At 40.3% G+C, this 23,403-nt stretch overlaps 1 protein-coding gene across 1 annotated transcript in view; it reads right to left on the bottom strand.

Annotated features, from left to right (window-relative positions):
- Positions 1–20,698, bottom strand: part of MEP1A (meprin A subunit alpha) — a 28,815-nt gene extending 8,117 nt beyond the window's left edge. Inside the window, exons 1-6 of the mRNA XM_040643563.1 lie at positions 20,005–20,698; positions 12,675–12,792; positions 10,974–11,149; positions 6,273–6,494; positions 5,166–5,315; positions 1,949–2,164 (exon numbers count right to left, since the gene is read on the bottom strand). Coding sequence (XP_040499497.1) covers positions 1,949–2,164; positions 5,166–5,315; positions 6,273–6,494; positions 10,974–11,149; positions 12,675–12,792; positions 20,005–20,176 — 1,054 coding nt within the window. The 5' untranslated portion in view covers positions 20,177–20,698. The remainder of the gene's footprint in view (positions 1–1,948; positions 2,165–5,165; positions 5,316–6,272; positions 6,495–10,973; positions 11,150–12,674; positions 12,793–20,004) is intronic.
- Positions 20,699–23,403: the final 2,705 nt, after the last annotated feature.

The following is a 23,403-nucleotide window of genomic DNA, read 5'->3' as shown; positions in this document are numbered from 1 at the left end:
CAGGCAGACAATAAATAGTCCTAAGATTGTTGGAGACACCAATCTCATCCTTGTTTGTTCTGATTTGTCATCTCTAAGGGGATCCTAGCTTCAGTAGAAGCAGAAACGTGCGTGGACATACACAGATCTGTGTGCGAGTATTTTGCAGTTAAGATTGCATAGATTTTGTTTATCTATCTATATTTACATATCCATATGTATATATACGGAGAGAGGAAGACATATTTGGTAGGTAAGTATTTTGGTTAAAAGAGACATCTTGCCAAAGTGAAGAGGTATGCAAAACGAGCCATAAACAACTCTTAATAATAGAGAACAAACTGAGGGTTGACAGAGGGAGGTGGGCGGGGGATGGGCCAGATGGGTGATGGGCACTAAGGAGGACCCTTGTTGTGATGAGCGCTGGGTGTTGTGTATCAGTGAAGAATCACTGAATTCTACTCCAGAAACCAATTTTGCACTGCATGGTAACTACGAAATTGAAATTAAAAAATAAATAAATAAAATAAAAACCTGGAAAAATATAAATAAGTAAAATTTCATGTATTTAAAATTTAAAAAAAGTTCTAACTCTCTTAAGTTGAATACCACGCAACCATTAAATGATATTCAACTAATATTTTAGAAAAGTTTCAATGACAAGTCAGTATCAGAATGAGCTACTTTAAAAATCCATTCTTTTGGCACTTCCAGGAAATTGTGAACAGAGACACACTTTGAATTCCATGGAGCTCAAAGCACAGCAGCATAAGGAAGTAAGTTAAGTTTGAGCAGGTGGTTTGGTTGATTCTATGCTTACGAGGATGACATTTTCAGCTTTATATAGAAGTGAGCCGTAATAGAGCCCATCAATATTACTGAGACTCTAATTCGTTTTCTCATTAAATGTGTACGATCCGTGGTAACATAGCGAATTCCCAACTCTTTGGGGGCACCTAGCTGTCATCCCTCCATTTGATAAAGATGCTCTGTATATTTCAGCCAGAAAAGTGAACCCCCCGAAACCATTATCTGTAGCATTCCCAGGTCGCCCGCAGAGGGCGTGGGTAGAGGTGATTCAGGCCCCTGTTTTAAGGGGCCAGCTCTAAGGAAGTTTCCACACTTCCAGAACAGCAGCTTCTTCTAGAAGTACTCTTATGATTCTTCCTCTATCGAGACTCATTTTAACTGGGAAATTCTTTGTTGAATAGAAAAAGGAATGTTGTCTTTCCTTTTTTGGTTGTGAATGAACCACCACCACCACAAAAGATGGTAAAAACTTAGCTTTATAAACCTGGATCTCCATTTACACCCAGATTACCCTCAAATCCCGCTACCTCCCTTCGTATTTTAAGGTTTTCGTGCTGACCCTCTTACAGAAACACATAAAATTATCCTTAGGAATATGGAAATGCTGATAATGAAGTTAATACATGCACACGTCCTATTTCCCTCCAACTTCACAAGCGGGCTTCACGTTAGTTCAGTATTAAACACGGTATTCATTCAGTTTTTGAAACAGGTGCAGAAGCACCTGTCAACTACTGAACTATCCTCCCTAGCAGCGTCAGCTCCCGCTTCCCTTTATTTCCAGCTCTACCCCAGATCACTCATTTTCTCTGCCCTGGCTGTCTCCAGAGCTGTAGTGAAATTCGGATTTCTATGCTCTGATTGGCCTCTTACGAAAGTATATTTCAGCCTCACCTAAATTCTCGATGTGGTTTCTGACTTCTGAGGGCTTCAAATATTCATGGAGGGCTTAAAATGTACCAGATGTTATGCTGGGCTCTTACAGGAGGAGGAGTGGGGTGGAGGAAAAGGGAGGAAGAAGAGGAAAAAGAGGAGGAAGAAGAGAAAAAGGAACAAAGAGAGGAGAGGAAGGGAACAAAAAAAAGGGGGGGGAAGGAGAAGAAGGAGCGGGATCCCAGATTTAAGCCAAATCAGCTCCTGCACGAGTGTCTCCAGGTACCTTGGAAGGTCTGCAGCTTGACCAGCTTGCGAACGTTGCCCGTGCTGTCATCTCTCTTGACCCAGATGACGAGTCGATCTGAAGGGCTTCCTGTCATTTTATAGAAAAACTGCAGGCACTGCTGCTTCCTCTTTGGGTAGAGAATCCGAGACTCCAGCAGGGCTGCCTCCTCTGCCACCCCCGAGCTGGTGCTGAAGTGCATGAAGTAGCCGGCACCTGCGGGGAGAGCAGCCCAATGACCCGTCTCCAGCGGCCCACACGCAGGGAGCCCTGTGCTCCCACCAAGTGAAGCAGTGAGCAGCAGCCATTACCCGGGCAACAAAATCCAGAACTCTCCCGGGGAAAATGAAAAGAGGGTGGTGTGTCTTCTTTCTGCCTCCATGGACAGACTCCTTGGCGAAAGCCCCAGCTCTCCGTGGCCTCTGTCCCCAAGCTCGTGAGACGTATTCCTCTGATGTGAGGACACACAGGCTTCAAGCAGCGTTTGTTGGAATTTAGTGTCTTTGAGATGAATACTATTTTTCTCATTGGCTTTCTTGTTTAGAGATCCATTCTAAGGAAAAAGCTGATCCCCTGGTTGTAAAGCAGACTACGGGATTCCAGCATTTAGGAATTGGAATTTAAATTTGCACAATGATAAAGGTTTGGTCTCACCTGTTTCTAGCCTATAACTGGGTGTATTATCAGTACCCAAGAGTCATCTTTACTGTGTCATAAGAAGGGGCATTCAAGGCATATTAAGGAACTAGTTGAGGATTTCTCCTGAATGTAAAGAAAGCTTTAAAAAGACACTGAAGGGGCGCCTGGGTGGCACAGCGGTTGAGCGGCTGCCTTCGGCTCAGGGCGTGATCCCGGCGTTATGGGATCGAGCCCCACATCAGGCTCCTCCGCTATGAGCCTGCTTCTTCCTCTCCCACTCCCCCTGCTTGTGTCTCCCCTCTCACTGGCTGTCTCTCTCTCTGTCAAATAAATAAATAAAATCTTTAAAAAAATAAAAAATAAAAAAAATAAAAAGACACTGAAAAGGAGGGTGAAAAGTGTCTAGGTTTGTAACCAAGCTGAGGTTTGCTCAACTCCTATATCTCGGAACTCTCTCCCCCCAAATTAGCAGGCAGCTAAAGGAATATGTCATTTGGAAAATCGGCACACCACAGTGAAGCACAAAGAATAATTCTCGCATGTAAAGAAGTCCTTTAAACTGTACCCCAGAGCTCAGCTTCTTACCAAAGTATCCACTCAAAATAGCTCACAAAGTAAAGACGAAGGGAGCATCTAGTGTGGTTCTAGGCACGTTGGCAATATGGCTCTCCGCTTCATCCTGCGTCATATGCGGGGCGTTTACCTCCCATGATGGCAGCAAGCATCAGTGTTTGAATAGGCATTCCACAAAGCCTTAAAAATATCTAATGGCTTTAATATTATATCAGGAAAAGTTATATGTTCTTGCATGTTATTCTCAGTACTTGAACTTACTAGCCTGAGCTCTCGGCATTGTGAATTACTGAGTGCTTGGGTTCAATAAAACAAGAGCTCACAGGGCTAAGAAGTTCTCCAGATGGTCCTTGCTGAGGAATTCCACCCCCGTGTGCTCAGGGGTAGGAAAGGGAAGTCTAATAACCCAGGCTTGGGAGTCCAGAGACCTGAATTCTTGCCCAGGTGCTGCCACTATATCGAAGGCATCCATTCATCTCTCCTGGTTTCAAATGGGAGGTGGCTTCTATCCCAAGGGATCCTTTGAGCTCATTGAGTCTACACAACTACCTAACACCACTGGTGCCCTCTAGAGGAGGGAACACACCACCATTAACTGACTCCTGTGGAAGAAGCACAATGGCTGCTCAAGTTAACCTGGCAAAACTTTTCTAGATATTTCTTCTGGTGTGTGGTCCTTTCCTTTCCTATTAAGGTGCTGGAACGCTGTTCTAACATGTTTCCCTCATGTGACGTCACTCTTCTGTTCAGCTGGAAATGGGATAGTAGCCCAGCAAGCCCAGAGGAGAGATTGGATGAGATACTATGACAGAAATTCAGAGGGAACTTGGGACTTAGATCACTCTTTGCATGCTTGAGATTATGTGTTTGATAATACAATGGGTGACAGAGACTTTCACCCTTGGCCAAGGTCGGAGAAGAGCTGCAATTATTTGTCACCTCTGACCCCAGTGGCCTGGAATCTGGGTGACAAGCTGGGTCCCTTCTGTGAGGGAAATCCAACCAACTCCCATAGGCAGGGACTGAGGGACTTTGTAACAGTCTAGTCTTTAGAAACTGATTATAATCTATAGGGCCAAGATTATTTCTGAGAAGGGCACAACATAAAAGGATGCTAAAACAGAAATAAAAAAATAAGTGGAACCTCTGAACAGAAAGGGAAGATGGGGGAAAAATGGGGGGGGAGCTTCTGGTCTGTAGTGGGAAGCCCTCTATGCATTAGCTCCTTCCATCCTCACTGGTAAGTATACAATATCCTGGAACGCTCAGAGAGGCTTACGAACGCAAAGACTTCAAAAATGACACCAACAAAAACAACTCTCTGTGGTTAGAATTAGCAAGTGGTGGAGCCAGTTTTCCACTCCACGTCGGTCTGATTGTATGGCTTTTTCAGTATGCAAACCGCGCGTAAGAACTATCTGAGGCCATGCCGTTCAATATGGCGCCCAGCGTACGTGGCTACTGAGCACTTGAATGGTGGCCAGTCCAAACTGAGATGTGTCATAAGGGTAAAGTACATACCAGATTTCAAATACCCAGTGCAAAACGTATGGAGTAGCTCATTAATAACTTTACTATCGATTATATGTCAAATGCTAATATTTTGATTATATCAGGTTAAATAAAATCATCATTAAAAAGAATGTCTCTTGTTTCTTTTTTATGTGGCTCCTAGAAAATTTCACATTATGTATGTGGCTTGCATTATAGTTCTATTGGAGGGCACTGCTCTAGTGTCGTGACCTTTATTTACAAAATCATGTCTTATCAACCATATGTCTGTATTAGTTTTGTCATCCCTTAAATGCATCTTTCTTTGGCATACCCGGAACCTGCATACTTTATTATAGAGTTAATAATTAAGATATGAGAAATGTTCTTTTTCCCTGTGTGGATTTCCAAGTTTGATAACTAACATTGCAACTGAGGCAAAACCTGCAGGCTGCCATTTCCTCATTGGACCCGGTGAACCAGCTCAGTGTGGTGACTTTCTGCTTTCACTCACCCGTGCATCGTCCCACCAGGGTGTGATCCACTTGTCCAGACTGAGTGCTGTCCTCATGGACCCAGTCGGCATCATCTCTGGTACCCTGAATCATCCCACAGATGTTTGTCTTCTCAAAAGCACAGTGGTCCAAAAGCGTGTGAGTTGTGGCTGCAAATGATATTTTTGTCCCCTGGTTAAAAGTTTAAGTCATCTTATTTCACGTACCCAATGTCCTAAGCTAAAAAGACCTCATTGTTTAGATACAGCACGTGTTCTTGATTTTTGTCAAATGCAAATCCTGTCGTCACCTGTTACACCTTAGAACAGCCAGCACTGATGCGGCCCTACCCACCTCACAGAGTCAAATGAGAAGAAGGCCTGTCGTCATGCTTTGCTGTAAATGTCAGCCAAGGACTCCTTTAGACCAAGAAGGCGGTACCTAGTAGATCTTTGTAGTTAGTGGGTCTTCTGTGCGCACATATTGAACGGAATTCCGAAGTGTGTCCCTGAAGACTAATAGGGTCATTTTAGAAAACATCCCATCTCTTGGGGTGCCTGCGTGGCACAGCGGTTAAGCGTCTGCCTTTGGCTCAGGGCGTGATCCTGGCGTTGTGGGATCAAGCCCCACATCAGGCTCCTCCGCTATGAGCCTGCTTCCTCTCCCACTCCCCCTGCTTGTGTTCCCTCTCTCGTTGGCTGTCTCTATCTCTGTCAAATAAATAAAAAATCTTAAAAAAAAAAAAAAAAGAAAACATCCCATCTCGGAGCACTAGATGACCCTAGAACAACTAACCTGGGTAAAGAACATTGCAGAATAAAAGATACTTTCAAGCCCATCTCCCAGCCTGAAGCTGAAGAAGTTGGACAATTACAGCTCTTACATCATCTGTCCGATACTTTTACTTGCTAAAACACAACCACATAGTTAATTTTCATAACCATCCTGTAACGAGGTGGGTGTTACACTTTTTTCTACTCTAGAGATAAACTAAGGTTATGCAGTTTGTCCAGTTTCCTTAACTAGAACCGGAAGGAATAGTGAAGGGAAATGTACAGGAAACTGAAAGGCTGGGGGAAACTCTGTTAAGGTTTGTTTACTTATTTCTCAGACCCAGCGGTACTCACTGCAGTTGTACATTCGGTTCAGCCTCTCCAGATCAGTGGCACTGAAATCCAGACGCTGCCCGATGATGGTGTTAAACTCCGGGATCTTGGCCGTGATGGTAGGAGCACTGTCATTCTTATTAAATGAGAAAGGCTCATAGTGCATCAAAGACTCATAGTCATAGGGCGTGTTGAGGTCTGTGATGAAGGTGTCATCATAGGTGTTAAAGTTGTGCTCGTAACCTATCAGAGAGAGAATCCACAGGTTCGTTCAGTTATATTATTTTGTCTGTCCTGCCTCCTTTGCCTAGATAGTTAAGCAGAGACCCAGTAACAAAAAAATAAATAAAAAATAAAAAGGATGAATGGTTTTTTTAAATATATATACATATTGAGCATGTTTTATAATTAGCATGATGTACATAAAATTAACACATATTATTAATTAATAGTAACAATATAATGATGTTAATAAATTATATAATACTATATACACTTATAAAAATTAAAAATACACTTAAAAATAAATATAAAAAGACATGCTGTAATTAAAAGATAAATTTTACATACAAATTATTAAATATATGTATATATTTCAATCAAAGATTCATTTTACAAATAAATGAATAAACAAACAAATGTGTGTGTATGTATAAGGGTTTAAGGAGAAGATAAAATATCAAAGTGGAGGTAGGTATTCCAAATGGCAGGGAAGGAATTTTTGAATTCAGGAAAATAGGATCAATACGTCCTGTTAATAGGCGAGTACCTCATCCACCAGCCAGCTCTTTCATGGGTTAGGAAAAGGAAATCCCAGGGGCATAAGGAAAGGTAAGCAGCTGTCAGGAAAGGGACATCCTGTCAATCAAGGCTCACATCTTTTTCCAGAAATAGCCTCATGAAGAGAAAATTAAAATAGGAAGAAGAAAATCAACTTTCCTTTCAAAATAGAAAAGGAAAATATTTTTATGAGATTAGCACAAGATAATATATGCCGCAATGTGGAATGCTGAAATGAGAAACCAAGCAGATATTCTTTTAATCCATTAGCCATCAGAAATTTACTGTTCCAGTTGCAATAATAAGAAGTTCACGGATTTTTTATTTCCTTCTTAGGCTGTGACAGGAAAACTGAATGAGAATGCTCATGACTCCCCCATCATGGCTTCCCATCTTCATCTTCTTCTCCTTTTCTAGCTTCCCGTCCAGTTGTTTTTAACAATTAGAGAGAAGAACATGTCACCACCTTGCAGAGACACCAACGCAGGTGCATTTAGGGTTGAAGATGAGCCTCATAACGTGGGCCAGCAGGTGCTGGAGGGAGTCTCTAAATGCTTTTGGAAAAGCCAACGAACTCCGTTGATCAAAACTTCGACTATAAAATGAGAATACCAGTGTTTCATCTTCCCAAATCATGGGATTTTCTGGAGACTGAAACTGAAAGGGATCAAAGCATTTTCAAAGGTGGTGCAGGACTGTAATAAGTGACCCAAACAAGGAAGAGAGAAGTAACTCCTTCTAGAGCATTTGGTCCTAGGTTGTCCTTCCCTAAGGGATAGAACTATAAAGAATATCCAGCCAGTGCGAGGACTGGGGGCTTGGTCTGGGCTCTCCTGGTGACTCCTGGTGAAATCTTAAGAACAACACATTCAAATTCACTGCATAGGTTTTCCCTAACTTTCACTAAAATCATCAGGTTAGAATAGGTCATTTTATTCTTTATTATTCAAATATTTTTATCAGTAGGCTTTACCAAATACAAATTTTAAAAAATTTTATGCAACACATTTTTGCTGTGCCTACTGTCTACCTACTGGGAGCTGTGCTCGGTGGTGGTGGCTCCAGGCAGAGAATAGGACAGGCAAGGTCCTGCCTTCAGGGAACTCTCGAAGCTGAGAGCCTTGAAGAGGAAGTGATATTGTAAACCAGAGGCCAGTTGGCAAATCTTTTGTGTAAGGAGTCAGATAGAAAATATTTTTGACTTTGCAAGTCGTGTGGTCTCTGTCCCACTACTCCACTCTGTCGCCGTAGCACAAAAGCAGCCATAGAAAATATGTAAATAAACGGGCATGGCTGTGTTCCCACGAAACTCTATTTACAAAAGCAAGTGAGTATGGCCCACAGGCTGCTGTCTGCAGACTCCTGCTAGACCCCAGAAATTGAGGTCTTTCCTTGGTCGAAGAGAACAGATCCAGAAAACACAATTCTCGCTTAAGAGATGGAGATGTATTTGCGGAGAGAACGAGGTTGTCAGTGCTGTATCATCCCAGGTGGAAGGGTAAGGTTGTCATCAACTGAAGACAAGATGCAATAAAAGTTGGAAATTACCCTGAGCAATAATCCCGCCCTGGCTTACCCTCTTATTGACTGGACATCTCATTTGAGAACAGTTCTCCCGAGATAACAGGCAATTTAGATACATGAAATTATACCTGATGAGAAATACAGTAGGAGATAAGCAACGTGTGTGGAATAACTCAGGCTCAACCAAGAACTGAGCAAGTCTGAAAATTACCTGGGCAAATGGGTTGGCTCCCTCTGAGAAAGGGAACGTCATTTGGCTGAAAATCATTTTAAAAGCACTTAATCATTGTGTTCTTCAAGACTTAAAAATGTGAAGATTCTCTACATCCTTATTTAATGCTCAGCAGAACCTAGTTTATGTCCAGGAAGGTAAGAAATCCAAGTCTCTAGGCGAATACAGACAAAGTCTAATGGTGCCCTGAGTCATTCAAGTGGAGATTAGGTCCTTTGACCAATGACCCCACTATCCTTCCCCTTCTACATGGACCCAGTTATAACACAATTATATCCAGGAGACAAATACATTAAATTTAATCTGCTATTTCATATCTGGGTGAATACTCGCTAGTACTTTACGAGATTGGACTGGGAGGCAAAGAAGAATATTACTTGACCTCTAGTTCAGCGGTTGGGTGGTAGGTTGGGTGGAAGTGTGTGTGGGGATACAATCCTGGTCATATTAGGTTTTTACAAACTACACAGTTTTCTTCCTTTCCCACTATCTCACATTCATAGACAGAATATGAGGTAGTGGGAGGGATCCAGATCGAGAAACCCCTTAGGTAATTTTGATAGGATCACCCATCCCTAACCCTACCTCATGGGAGAACCATTGATTCACCTTACTTCAAAATGAGCTAATTCTGGCAGAAGTCCTTTGGAGACTTGTATTTAATTTTAAAGTATGACAAGATCTTACAAGTCCCTAAAAGTGAAATTATTATAGATGCTCTGCCATGTTTGAAGGCATATATGAAATTGGCATCTAAATAGAACAGATAATTACAAGGCAATTATTTACTTTGTGAAAGCCACATATAGCAATAGATAAGGCATTTTAATATATTAAGGTTTTATTAATCTCTTGCTGCCAAAAAGAATGATTTTCTACTTCCTGAACTAATTCCTAATTAAAAACTAGGTGTTCTCAGAAATGCAGTATTGACTTTTTTTCTAGCACATTAGGAAACTGTTCAATAAAAGTGTTTTACTCTCTCTCTCTCAAATAATAAAATCTTTAAAAATAAATAAATAAAAGGATGGGGGCGCCTGGGTGGCTCAGTCAGTTAAGTGTCTGCCTTCAGCTCAGGTCATGGTCTCAGGGTTGGTCTCCCAAGGCGTTGGGCTCCCTGCTCAGTGGGGAACTTGCTTCTCCCTCTGCCCCTCCCCCTGCTTGTGCTCTCTCTCTCTCTCTTTCAAATAAATAAAATCTTTCAAAAAGAAGTGTTTTAGTATACTCAAAGCACTCTACTTAGTTGTCTCCAACAATTAGGAAAGGTGGTGTCCAAGGAAGTCTAAAGAAACTAAAGAACATAAGAAATTGTTAGAATAACACACCTGCATAACAATAAGTAAAATAAGACCACGTTATCCTTTGCATAACGTGGCTGAAGGCAGAAGGAGAGAGGTACTTGGAAAGGAGGAAGGAGGAAGACAGGAGGAAGAAAGGCCAGTAAATTTCAATTAACTAGAACTCAGACTATCAACCAGAATTAACACAATTGGGGCAACAATTTCAGATGAAAGAATTCATTTTTGTTGTGGTTTTAGTTTGTTTTTAAACACCCATCACTGATTTGGTAAAGCACCACAAAGGTTCTTGTGTCCATATTAGGATCATCGTACGCTCAACTAAGCTTCATGCAGAGTCCTAGTCCTACATGTGATCTCACACCCAGAAAAATGACTATGACATCCTCAGAGAATGTCAGGTGACTACGGCAGGAAAATAGATAGCTTTTTATTTATTTGACAGAGATAGAGACAGCCAGCGAGAGAGGGAACACAAGCAGGGGAGTGGGAGAAGAAGAAGCAGGCTCATAGCGGAGGAACCTGATGTGGGGCTCGATCCCATAACGCCGGGATCACGCCCTGAGCCGAAGGCAGATGGAAAATAGATAGCTTTTTAGATAGATTTTCAACAAACACACTGAAACAAAGCAAAGCTTCTGATTAACTTTCAGTTAATACTGAGTTAGCCAACATGTACCGTTCCCTAAGGCCCTTATCTGGGGTCTGTTATGCTCAGATGAGCAGAGCCCACAGGAAAGGCCAACAAATTGTACCCTTTTCCTATTCGGTAGTCCCAGCTGAAGCTTCTATCCACACACAGATGTGGCCCAGACATCCCAGGGTTGGTCCCAGCAAGTGATAAAGATAATAGCAAATCCCACCCGAGTACCTTGGGTTTCTACACACCTGGAAGAATTTCATCCCACCAGATGTTCACATAGTCATCTCGGTCAGTTCTTGACTGCTCATGGTAAAATCCCAAAGCATGGAGGATCTCATGCTCAATGATGGCCTTATAATCACACCCCTGGCCAATGGAAAGGTTCTGTCCCACGTGTTGATCGCCAACCTCAGACCAGCACCTTTAAAGAAGAGAAGGAAGTTTTCTCCTGAAGAACTCTCAAGTGGCTGTAATTCATGGGGTTCCAGAACACAAATCTGAAGGAAGTTAGGTTTGATTAAAAAAAGAAATTATCAATAGCATTCTCATAAGCTAATAGTTCAAAATAGGGGACTGGTTAAATGAGCAACGTTTCCTGGAGGGAATAATAAGCCGGCTTTCAAAGGGGTGGTCCATTATGGAAGTAATAATATACTCAGAGGCCAATCAATCCTAATAATGCACCAAGTAGAAGGATGTAAAAATTGGGCATTCTTTCTCACCTTCACAAACCCAGAGGGCATTCCAGAGAATAACACTATTGATTTTGTACCAGAATATTAAGTTGTCTCTGGGTGGTGGCTATGGTTGATTTACATTTTCTGCTTTATACTGAAATGAATTTCCAAATTTCCTATAATGAGCAGGTGTAAGTTTTATGATCATGAAAAAGAACCTCATTAAAGAAGCAAGTCCATTCCTTGGGCTGTCAGCCGGTGTGCAGCATTACGGAAGCACAGAGCTGGCCGCCTACCATTTTGGAAAAGCTCCAGGCAAGAAGGACCCATAACTTCCCACAGAAAACAGTAGACTCAGGAACTGCTGGCAGGTTCTCCAAATTCCTCATGGTGTAGCCTCTTGCCTCTTTATTTCCCAACTATTTTTTTGTCTTTCTTCATAAATCCAACTTTCTACCTCTATTAAGCAAATTTGAAGCTTTCCACAAATTGTTTCCTTATCTGCTTTACGTTGTAGGAGAGCGTCTCTACTTTAACCAGTGCTCCACAGAATCCGAGATTTGCCCATACTTTTAAATGTGACCGATGGATTCCAAGTTCTTTGATGACAATCACATTGTCTTACCTGCCATTGTTTTCCCGGAGATTGCTAATATCATATGCCTACAAATGCTAATGGCTTTGATTTCTACTCAAAGGCAGGTCTTAATTATCTTCTAATAACATTTTAAAGTGTAATTTACATACTATGAAATTCATCAATTTTAAGAGCACACGTGCAGTCACGGTGGATGGTGGCTTCACTTCCACGCTCATCTGGCCCAGGTTGGTTGCCATAAGTACCATGGGAAAAAAACCACTTCTTTCTTGATATATCCTTTATTTCTCCCAGGAAATAAATAACTACAAACGACCTCTAGAACTTTTCAAAGAGGTCCAGCCAACAGAGCACCGTAATTAAAACCAGGACCATAAAAAAAGGTTTATAATTTATACTTTAATAGACCTGACTTAAAAAAAAAAGTACTATAATTTAAAACATGACCTAAACCCAGGAAAAGAATTGAAATAAATCTCCCTAGGCCCAGAGTTATCTAAACAACTCATTCTCCATCTAGACCATTAAAAATCTTACGGAATTTAAAAACTCACAAGGAAAGATTTGATTTCGCTTTTAGTTTCTCTCCAGCTTCTTCTTTCGAAAGACATGTATCCCTTTTGTAAACAAAAGGGTGCGTGATTACACACTCTGTAAAATTTCATCCTTACCCGTCAAACTTCTGAAATATGATATATGAGCTTTCTCCTTCATAGGGCTTGAAATCCACACAGGACTTGAGGCGGAACATTTCAAAGGCATAAAGAATGGCTCCTTTGGCATTCAGCGCTGCAGAAATCAGTGAAAACATCAATGAGCATTTCTTAGATCTTAGATAATAGACATAACATAGTTTAGAGACGATCTTGCCACCACATGAAATCCACAGAGGTCCGTGACATATTTTTTGGTAGGAACCAGAGTCCTACTGGTCGTGTATATAAACATGAAGTGCGAACTTTAAACACATAACGTAAACATACCTACAAAATAAGAACACGCTCATGTAGGCACAGCTGAACAAAATGATAAACTAACTTCCTCGTTTCCTCTCTCCCCCTCCCCCATTCAAGCGGAGATCCGGAGCGCGCTGTCTCAGCAGAGTCACGTTGCAGAGCAGAAGACAGTAGGGACTGCAAGCCATTTCTGTCTCCTGTGTGAGTAAAGCACCTGGAGAGAAGCAGGGAGAAGACTTTACACCAGTCTAAAAAGATACCCCCTCTTGCTGGAGGAAGAGAGCAGAGTTTAGAGAGCTGTATGGGTTTTGAAAGCATAAGGAGCATGGATGGTATGTTACCCGGCTTCCCTGCAAGACCCTGGGGAGATGGCAAGACTACACAGGTAGCATTGAAACAGCCTTCGAAAAGATTTTTACAACTCAAACTTGGACTCAAAGCCGCAGAAGTCTAATGGGCCCAAAGAGGCCAGAACAGTAGATGCTCGCCTGTAGGTTAGGACCAGGGACCAAAGATCAAATGCCTTTTCTTTCACCTAACATGCACACACCCTGTCATCGCATGAGACAAGCATGCGGTGGGAGGAAAGATACTCCAGAGGAACAGAGATTATATTTTACTTTGTGTGTGTGTGTGTGTGTGTGTGTGTTTTCCTCCCATCAACTCACGGAAGGTAGAGCTCTAAGCTAAAAATTAAGCTAGGTTATATAAAGTGAAATTGTATTTCTTGTACATTTGATTTTGTGCATTCTTTCAAAGAGTTTATAATTCTTGGCAGTTTACCAAGTACTTACTTAATGTTTTCCTGGCCCTCATTTCATTTAATAAATTACCAGGTTGGAGATTCCACAGTTCAGAAGTCATAAAATTATATTAAGTTCATTAAATAAATAATCAATGGAATCATCAGTCAATTACTTGTGGAAACAACACAGATAACAAGCGTATGCATTAAGCCTACTTAGATTTTTATGAAATTTTACGTACTCTTAGTGGCATCTATAATATGAATATTTGTACCCAAGATGGATTGGTTGTCACAAAAGTGCAAGAAAAAAGACCAGAGACAATGTAACTGGGGCAAAATGTTTGCAAAATCATATCTGACAAAAGACTTGTATCTAAAATATATAAAGAATTCCTACAACTCAAAGGAGAAGAGACGAATAACTAATTTTTTTAAGTGGGCAAACTATTTAAACAGATATTCCACAAAAGAAGACATACAAATGACCAATAAGTAAACAAAACAGAAAGTAAAACAATAATAAACTAAGACCACAATTAAATAACACTATATGTCCACCAGTACGGCTAAAATTAAAAGGAATAACAACAACGAATTTTGGCAAGGATGTAGAGTAAAGGAACTTTCACTCATTGTTCATGGAAGATTGTAAAATGGTACAAGCACTTTGAAAGAAATCCAACTCTAAACCTACGTCTATATCTAACCCAGCAATTTCATTTCGGATGTTTACACCAGAGACATTATAAAAACATATATTCAAAACAGGCATGTACAAGAACGATCATAGTAGCTTTATTCACGATAACTCAAGCGTAGAATCAACCCAGGTGTCTGTCACCAGGAGATCGGCTGAACGAGCTGTGATATACTGTATTCATGCAATGGAATGCCGCTCAATCGTAAGAAGGAACAAATCATTGATGCACGCCACAACATTGGTGAACCTCAGAAACGTTTTACGGAGTAATCAACAAAACCATAAAATATGATTCCACTTGTGTGAAATCCTAGAACAGGCAAAACTCATCTAGGATTAAAACAACAACAAAAAATTTATTTCTGGAAGGGTGAGAGTAACTGGGAAAGAACAGGAGAGAACTTTCTGGGATGATGAAAGTGCTCCATGTTTTCATAGGAGTTGAATGTAAATGTAAATGTAAAAACTGTAATTCTTTTTTAAAATGTAAAATGTAAAAAATGTAAATGTAAAAAAATGAATATTTTTACATTGTATAAGTGTAACGTATAAATCACAAGGTGTATAAATATTTTAAAACTCATTGACCTGTACACTTAAGACTCCATGCATTTTACTCTATGTACATTTTACATAAAAAAGAACCATAAAGAAACCTTAAACTTTACTTAAAGACGCACAAGCTGCAGTGTTTGGGGCAAAGCGTACTGGTCCATGCAATCTACTTTGAAATGTATCAGAAATAGAATGTATTGAAAGAAGGATAGAAGGATGAACAGGGTGGGTCGATAAGATAAAGCAAATGTAGCAGAATGTTGTTGGTATAACGTAGGTGATGAGTATACTAGTGTTCACTGTACAATTCTTTTAGCTTTTTGTCTATTTAAAATTTTTCATAATAAAACGTGGAAAAGAAAAAACAATCATTACAACTTTAAAGAAGGAAAAAAAAAAAAACCTGTTAACTTAAATTCTATTTCCAGTAAAAATATGCCTTCAAAATGAAGGCAATGAAGAGGTTATTTTGGAGAAAGAAGAGACTTTATCACCAGCAGTTTTGCTCTACAAGAAATGCTAAAGGACAGGGGCACCTGGGTGGCTCAGTCGGTTAAGCACCCAACTCTTGATCTAGCTCAGGTCTTGATCTCAGGGCTGTGAGTTCAAGCCCCATGTTGGGCTCCATGCTGGTTATGGAGCCTACTTAAAAAAAAAATTGTTAAAGGAAGTTCTTTAGGCTGAAGAGAAATGACACAAGATAGGAACTCAGATCTCCAGGAGGAATGAACAGCACCAGAAATTGCAAGCATAAAAGTAAATATAAAGACTACTTTTCTTAAGTACTTTAAAAGACAACTGATCAAAGCAAAAAAAAAAAAGATAACACTGTATTATGAGGTTTATAAAGTGTATAGTTGAAAAGTATAAGCCAATGATAGCACAAAAGGAAGGGGTATAAATAGAATTATACTGTTGTAAAATGCTTACATTTTATGCAAAATGGCACAATATTAAGTCTAAGCATACTGTCACATTTTAAGGCTACAAATCGTAATCCCCACAACAAAGCATCACAAAATAATACAAAGGGATTGAGCTAAAAAGCCACCACAAGAAGCAAATGAAATATTAAATTATTGGACTTAACCAAAAGAAAGCAGGAAAAGAAAAGAAAAAATAGAAGACAAATAACTGATCGTTCTAAATCAAACTATATCGATAATTATATTAAATGTAAATAGGGGAAGAGAGAAAAAAATGAAACAAGACGAAACTAGAAAGGGAGACAAACCATAAGAGACTCTTAATCTTAGGAAACAAACTGAAGGCTGCTGGAGGGCAGTGGGGGGATGGAGTAACCGGGTGATAGACACTGGGGAGGGTATGTCTTGTAATGAGCACTGGGTATTATATAAGACTGATGAATCACAGACCTGTACCCCTGAAACAAATAATACATTATATGTTAACTAACTGAATTTAAATTAAAAAAAATCAAAAAAATTAAAAATTATAATTAAAAAAGAAAAACCACTGAAAAAAATGTAAATAGACCAAATGTTCCAATGGAAATTCAGAGGATGACAGACTGGATAAAATATAAGACCCAAATACATACCGTCTAAAAGAGACACTTTAAATAGAAAGACATTGAAAGGATAGGAGTAAAAACCTAAAAAAGATACACAGTGAAAACAGAAGTTTTAAAAACCTGGTGTAGCTACATTTAACTGAGACAAAGTAGACCTCAAAATAAAGAGGATTACCAGACATAAAGAGAAATTTCTCTAAATGTGTCGATTTAGCAAGATGATACGGCAATGTGCTTGCCCACAAGAGCCGTTTCACGAAAATGCTAAAAGAAGAAATAAACAAGCACACGTCACAGTTAAAGAGTTTAACACCTCTCTCTCAGTAACAGATGAAACAATTAGTCCAAAACTCCTTGCAGATAAAAATATTTGAACAATACAAATGATCACCTTGACCTATTTGACATTGATAAAATAACACATCCCACACCAGCCAAATGTAAGTTCTTTTCCAGTGCACATGGAACAGTCACCAAAAAAGGCCACAAAATATGTCTCAGTAAATTTCAAAAGACCAAATCTTATAGAATATGCTCCCTGACTTCAACAAAATTAAACTAGAAATCAATAATAGAATATCTAGGAGTGCTATAGACGTTTGTAAATTTAAAGAAACACTTCTAATTGACCCATGGATTTTAAAAAATTGCAACAGAAATTAGAACATATCTGAACTTTAATAAAGATACAATCATATCAAAAGTTGTAAAAAACAGTAAAAGCAGAGCTTCAAATCAAGTTTATTGCTTTAGATGCCATATTATAACATTATATTTTATTGGAAAAATGAAGGTTTAAAATCAATGATATAAATTTCCACCTATATGTAAAAAAAGAATTAACCAGAAGAAAGGAAATAGTAAAGACAAGCAAAAAGCAACAAAACAGAAAGCAGAGAAGAAAGAAAATAAACAAGTCAAAAGTTACTTCTTTGAAAAGATTAATAAATTAACGCACTGCTTAAAAAACAAAAAAACAAGACAAACAAAAAAAGAAAGTCACAGACTGGGAGAAAATATTCAAGATACCTATCTATCAATCAATCTATCTATCTATCTATCTATCTATCATCTATCTATCTATCTTTGACAAAAGACTTCATCCATAATATATGAAGTTCCTCTACAAATAATGAAAAGACAAACAGTACGATAAAAAAAAAGCATGATAAGAGTTGAACAAACATTTCATAAAAGAACATACACAAATGGCCAATAGCACATGAAAATGTGGGAAATAGCGTTAGTCATTAGGAAAATGCAAATTAAAATCACAGTGAAATTCCATTTTACAATCACCGGAATGGCTACATTTAAAAAAGATTAACGCCACCAATGTTACTGAAAATGTGGAGCAAATGGGACATTGCTACATTGCTAGTGAGAATGAAAAATGGTACAGCCACTTCAGAAAACTGCTTGGTCTTTTTTTACTAAAGTTAAACATACATTTGCCCTATGATCAAGCAATTCTATTTCTAGACATTTTCTCAAGACAAATAAATATATATGTATATATATAATATATATGTATGTGTATATATATAATGTATCCATGCAGACTTGTGCAAGAATGATCATAGCAGCTTTCTTCATAATAGCCCAAACTTGGCACAACCCAATGTCCATCAACTGAAAAATGGATAAACAATTGCCATGTCACTGAGGAATATTACTGAGTAGTAAAAAAAAAAGAATTAACTACTGGTCTTCAATGATATAGAAAAACTTCGAAAATATGTTAAGCAAAGAAGCCACATACAAAAGAGAAGATACCGAATGATTCCATTTATCTATAATTCAGGTAAAACTAATCTATAGGGAAAAATAATTAGAATGGTAGTGTCTTGGAGAGGGGGGTAGGGATTGGCTGGAAACAAGCACACGGGAAGTTTCTGGAGTGATGGGAGACTGGGTTACATAAGTTTATGCATTTACCGAAAGCCATTGACTTTTACACTGATTTGTATATTTTACTCTGTGTAATTTAACTTTAATAAAAGAATTGCATACAATTACGAAACTCTAGGATGTTTGCTTTTTGCAATGGTATGGGTCCAGGCACCTGAAATTTTCCTAACACTAAAGGTGATTCTCCTTTGGGGCTACTTGAGAACCACCGTGGTGTCCCTACTGCTGCTATCTTATTTCAGGCCTCCCGGCTTCCATCTTGCTCTCTGAATCTGTCACCAACTTACAGCTAAAGAGACCTACTACTCAAGCTGTGACCAATAGACCAAAAGCAACAGCATCACCTGGGGGACAGTGCAGGATCTGAGACCCCACCCCCGATCTACTGCACAATTCCACAAGATCTTCAGGGGAGCCTTATGCATGTAAAAGGCTGAGAGGCACTGACTTAACGCCTCACAGAGCTGTGGTGAAGCTTAGATCAAATATTAGGTGAAGGCCCAGCATCCCGCATATGTTGGTGATGCAATAAGTGTGCCTATGTCTTGATGGAAGGGGGGAAAGCACAGGTGCGACGGATAGGAAGAAAAATTGTAATGGGGAAAAACACCCCTCTCAAAGTTGATGTTTCTTAAATCACAGTCCAATAAATATGGGTGCTCTGTGAATTTGCAAGCGTGCAGGCAACACGGGGTGGGGGAGGGGGAGATAAAACCTCAAATCTCAAAAAAAAATCGCTGAGAACAACAGCATTTGTTTCTATCTAGCTCTCCTCCAGAAAATGGATCAGCATAATAACAGTGATGGCAAATATTGAAACATAAGCTCTATCTCCCGAGAGTGGGAGGAGACTAGCGGTGCATTAAGATTGAGCAAGCTTGTCCCAGCTTCCCTTCTCCTCTGATCTCCCTCCATTCCTGTGGGATGGGCCTCTCAGGCATGGCATCATCATGGCTGCTCAGGTGTCAGTCACCTGCTTGCAGTCAGCCAGTGTCCACAAGCGGCTTTGAATATTTATTTATTCCCTCCGAGTATTATTTCCAACAACAAGTGAACTATAACTTAACCAATCCTTTATTTTGAGAGAGAAAAGAATTGAAATTATTAACACTGAGGAACAAGGACTCTGAGCATGTGAAATACAGACTTCTCTATTTCTCAAAAGTGTGGAATGTGTGTGTCATAACAAACGGGGAAGAAATCAGTATGCTGAAAATATATCTAGGTTCACCTAAACAAACTCATTGAAAGTATACATTTTTTGTGGTTGTGAAGCCAAATTATATTTCATTGTATTTTTGTTCTTTATGGTGCTTTTGGTTTTATTAACATGTTAATGTGTTCTGCACTTTTAAAATTATTTTTTGATACTCTGTAATTTTTAAAATTACTATTTGATGCACTGTATTGCAGACTCGTTAAGCAGGACTGGGTCAATAGAATGTTATGCCTTTCATCCCATGGGATAAAGAATGATCAGGGCTTGGAAACCCTCATATGCATTGGTGTTACTCCCAGTCTGAAGCCGATGAACAGGAGTGGGCAGGGGAATAGAAGAGTAAAACCCCAAATTCCTAATTAAAACAATTAATATTACCCAGATTGTCAGCCAGAATGTAAGGAATGGGGAACTTCCACCTGGCGTCAGGGTCTCTCAGGCCATTTCTGGATTTCTGCGGAAACAAGGCAAAGATGGCGGGGAAGGTCAGTCTTCGAGGTCCCCTGGCCTCCTCCGTCCCTAAACTTTCACACCACAAACAACCTATCATACAATTCAAGCAAAAGTGTTTGTATTCTGATTATAAAAGCAACACAAGTTCATTGCAGACAATTTGGAAACTTCAGAGAAATTATTAAGAACAAAACTTGAAAGATCTGCAATTTCCAAAAACTGAGATAGCCACGTTAAACATATTGGTGCATTTCCTTCTCTCATTCTTCACTTACTATGAAAATTGGGTGAACAAGTAATGTGATAATTATAGATTCTTTGTACTGTTTACTAATTTCTCATCTGTTTTTGTCATCATCAACCACAGTGGAAGCCCTTGTGGATACAGATGACAGATTAGATTCTTTCGTGTTTGCCACAGTGCCCAGCCCAGAGCTGGACACAGCAGAGCCTCCCAGTCATAAAAACCAGCCAGTCCTGAGGAACGTTATCGTGTCCTTGGCAGGTACTCACCTGCAGGAGGATGTCTCCTTCAAAGAGGTCCAAGCCCTCAGCTAGACACAGATTTAAAAAAAAAAAAAAAGAAGAAAGAAAGAAAGAAAAGAAATATTTGAATGAGCATTACTAAAAGGCATTTCTCATAATAAAATTAATATTTTCCATTGTAACTCTTGTGTTGTTAATCTTTGGTCAAAGTCTTTTTGAAACAATGCATAATTCCCTCTAATTGAGTAAATGTAAATAGCCCATCCATATCACGTATTATCACATCCTCTGAGTTATAAGGGATCTTTTTGGTCATTGACTCCAAACCTCTTGTACTTTAGGAGGTCATAAGGGAGTCTTGAGACAGGAAGTAATGCACGAGGTGGTCAGCAGTTGAGCGGGCTTGAGAACTCCGACTTCCTATCCAGAGCCCTTTCTGCTATCGTTCCATCGTTCTTCATGACTCTAGGTAAATGGGTTGGTTTTGCTCTGTCCCAGGAAAAAACAATGGTAGCCTCCAAAGCCGAGCTCAAGAGAAGGCCCTTGCAATAAAGACCAGGCAAATATGGACAGATCCACTCAAACTTTATCTCCAGGTATCTGCTATCAGGAGCTTCATGTGATAAACTTTCTCCCTTATGGTACTCCTTGATTCTGGCCTCCTGGCGTTTTTGCAAAGAGGATTCTTAAAAGGGAAGATCCTTGTGCGAAAATTTGATGAGCATTTGAAAGAATGTCTCTTCTTACGACAACTCTCACGTTTGACAAACATCTTCCCTGTAAAACACAAAGCACTTCAAACAGGGTCAGGGCACCGTACTTCATTCTGAGAACAGCACCCGATTTACGGCTGGGGAATCAAGCTAGAGAGTTATCACCACAGCCTCACATGGTTACAAAGGTCCCAGGTGACAAAGCTGACGGCTCATTCATGGTAAATGACACCACTGGGGTTCTTGGTATTAGGAGAAGTCGAGGTTTCACTTGCTAATGACTAACTAAGGCACCCTGATCCCTTTCCCCATGTCCTTATATCTTAACCTCTACAAGCCTAACCTGTGTATATGATAACGGCACAACCAAGCAAAAACAAATGGCATTGATACCACCGCCCCACAGGCAGTAGGAGCCAGGTTTTCAACTGACTTTTCAGTAGGGGTAATATGCACTCATCTATCCACACTCTGGCTCAGGCTTGTCAAGAACAGACACTTGCATTTTCTTTTCTTTTTTTTTTAAATATTTTATTTATTTATTTATTTGAGAGAGAGAGAGAGACAGCCAGCGAGAGAGGGAACACAAGCAGGGGGAGTGGGAGAGGAAGAAGCAGGCTCATAGCGGAAGAGCCTGATGTGGGTCTCGATCCCAGAACGCCGGGATCACGCCCTGAGCTGAAGGCAGACGCTTAACGACTGAGCCACCCAGGTGCCCCGACACTTGCATTTTCTGACACTGGCCTGGATTAGGGGTGGAGGTGAGAGCTGGGCTCTTCTAGAATGATATGAACAAGCTCATTCAGACCTTGGCCCCCAGGTTGGTCAGTGTAGATGGGGTCATGGAGGGGTAAGAGAGTGCAGCAGTGTGTATGTGTTGGGGGGAGGGGTAGCACATCCCCAAAAAACATATCCATTAAAAATAAGCCTCGGGTGATCCAATCGGTTGGGCATCTGACTCTTGATTTCGGCTCAGGTCATGATCTCTGGATTGTGGGATCAAGCTCCCTGTCCATAAAGCCCACTTATGATTCTCCCTCTCCCTCTCTCTCTCTCCCTCTGCTCACCCCCCTTCCCCCACTCACATGCAAGAGTACACATGTACTCTCTCTCCAAAGAATAAAAATTAAAAAAAAAAAAAAGCCTCAGGAGATTCACTAACCAATTTGCTCAGGTAGCACATACTTATTAAGCACCTAATGTGTGCTGGACTTTGTTCTCCATGCTAGGGATACAGCAGAGAATAAAACAAAGTCTTCAGGGAGGTGACATTCTTGACTGGGGAAGGAGGACAGACAAGCAAATGTTGAGAAGTAGACGGTGTAAAGAGCAATAATAATAATAATAATAAAGAAGAGTAGGGGAGAAAAGTGGTGAGGGGTAGGGTGTTTGATATTTTATAAAGGTGGTCAGGGAAGGCTCCCCTGAGGAGGTGGCATTAAAGCAGAAATCTGACAGAGTGGGGAATAAAGGAAGAGTATTGAGGGCAAAGGCAACAGCGAATAGAAATGAGGCACGGGGCACCTGGATAGCTCAGTTGGTTAAGTGTCTGCCTTCGGCTCAGGTCCCGGGATCGAACCCTGTGTCAGGCTCCCTGTTCAGCAGGGAGTCTGCTTCTCCCTCTCCCTCTCCCTATGTGTTCTCTCTCTCTTTCTCTCCCTCTCTCTAAAATAAATAAATAAAATATTAAAAAAAAAAAAAGGGAGTGAGGGAGGAAAGCCTTGCTGTCTTAGAGCCCCTTTCTGAACGAGCCTGAGAATCTCCTGAGGGCTCGTTAAATCCAGACCACGGAGCTCCACCCTCAGGGCTTCTCAGTCAGCAAGTCTGGGGCAAGGCCGGAGAATTTTCACTTCTAACAAGTTCTCGAGTGATGCTAACTCTGCTGGTGGGGGGAGCACACACTGAGGACCACCTCTGTAGAGGAATAGCTAGGAAGTCAGGGAGGCCGGAGAGCCCAAGTAAGTAGGGCAGAGAGCGGTAAGAAGTGAGACGAGATGGCTGGCCACGGTCAGCTCATCTCAAAATTTAATGTGCAGGGAATCAGCTGGAGTCCCTCAATAGGCAGGTGCTGATTCTGTAGGTCTGAGATGAGACTGAAGGTGCTGCATTTCTAGAAAACTCTTAG

This window comes from Ursus maritimus, unplaced genomic scaffold (assembly GCF_017311325.1).
Source record: "Ursus maritimus isolate PB19 unplaced genomic scaffold, ASM1731132v1 scaffold_29, whole genome shotgun sequence".
Taxonomy (NCBI): Eukaryota; Metazoa; Chordata; class Mammalia; order Carnivora; family Ursidae; genus Ursus; species Ursus maritimus.
The sequence above is the reverse complement of the archived record's forward strand: the minus strand, read 5'-3'. Positions and strand labels throughout refer to the sequence as shown.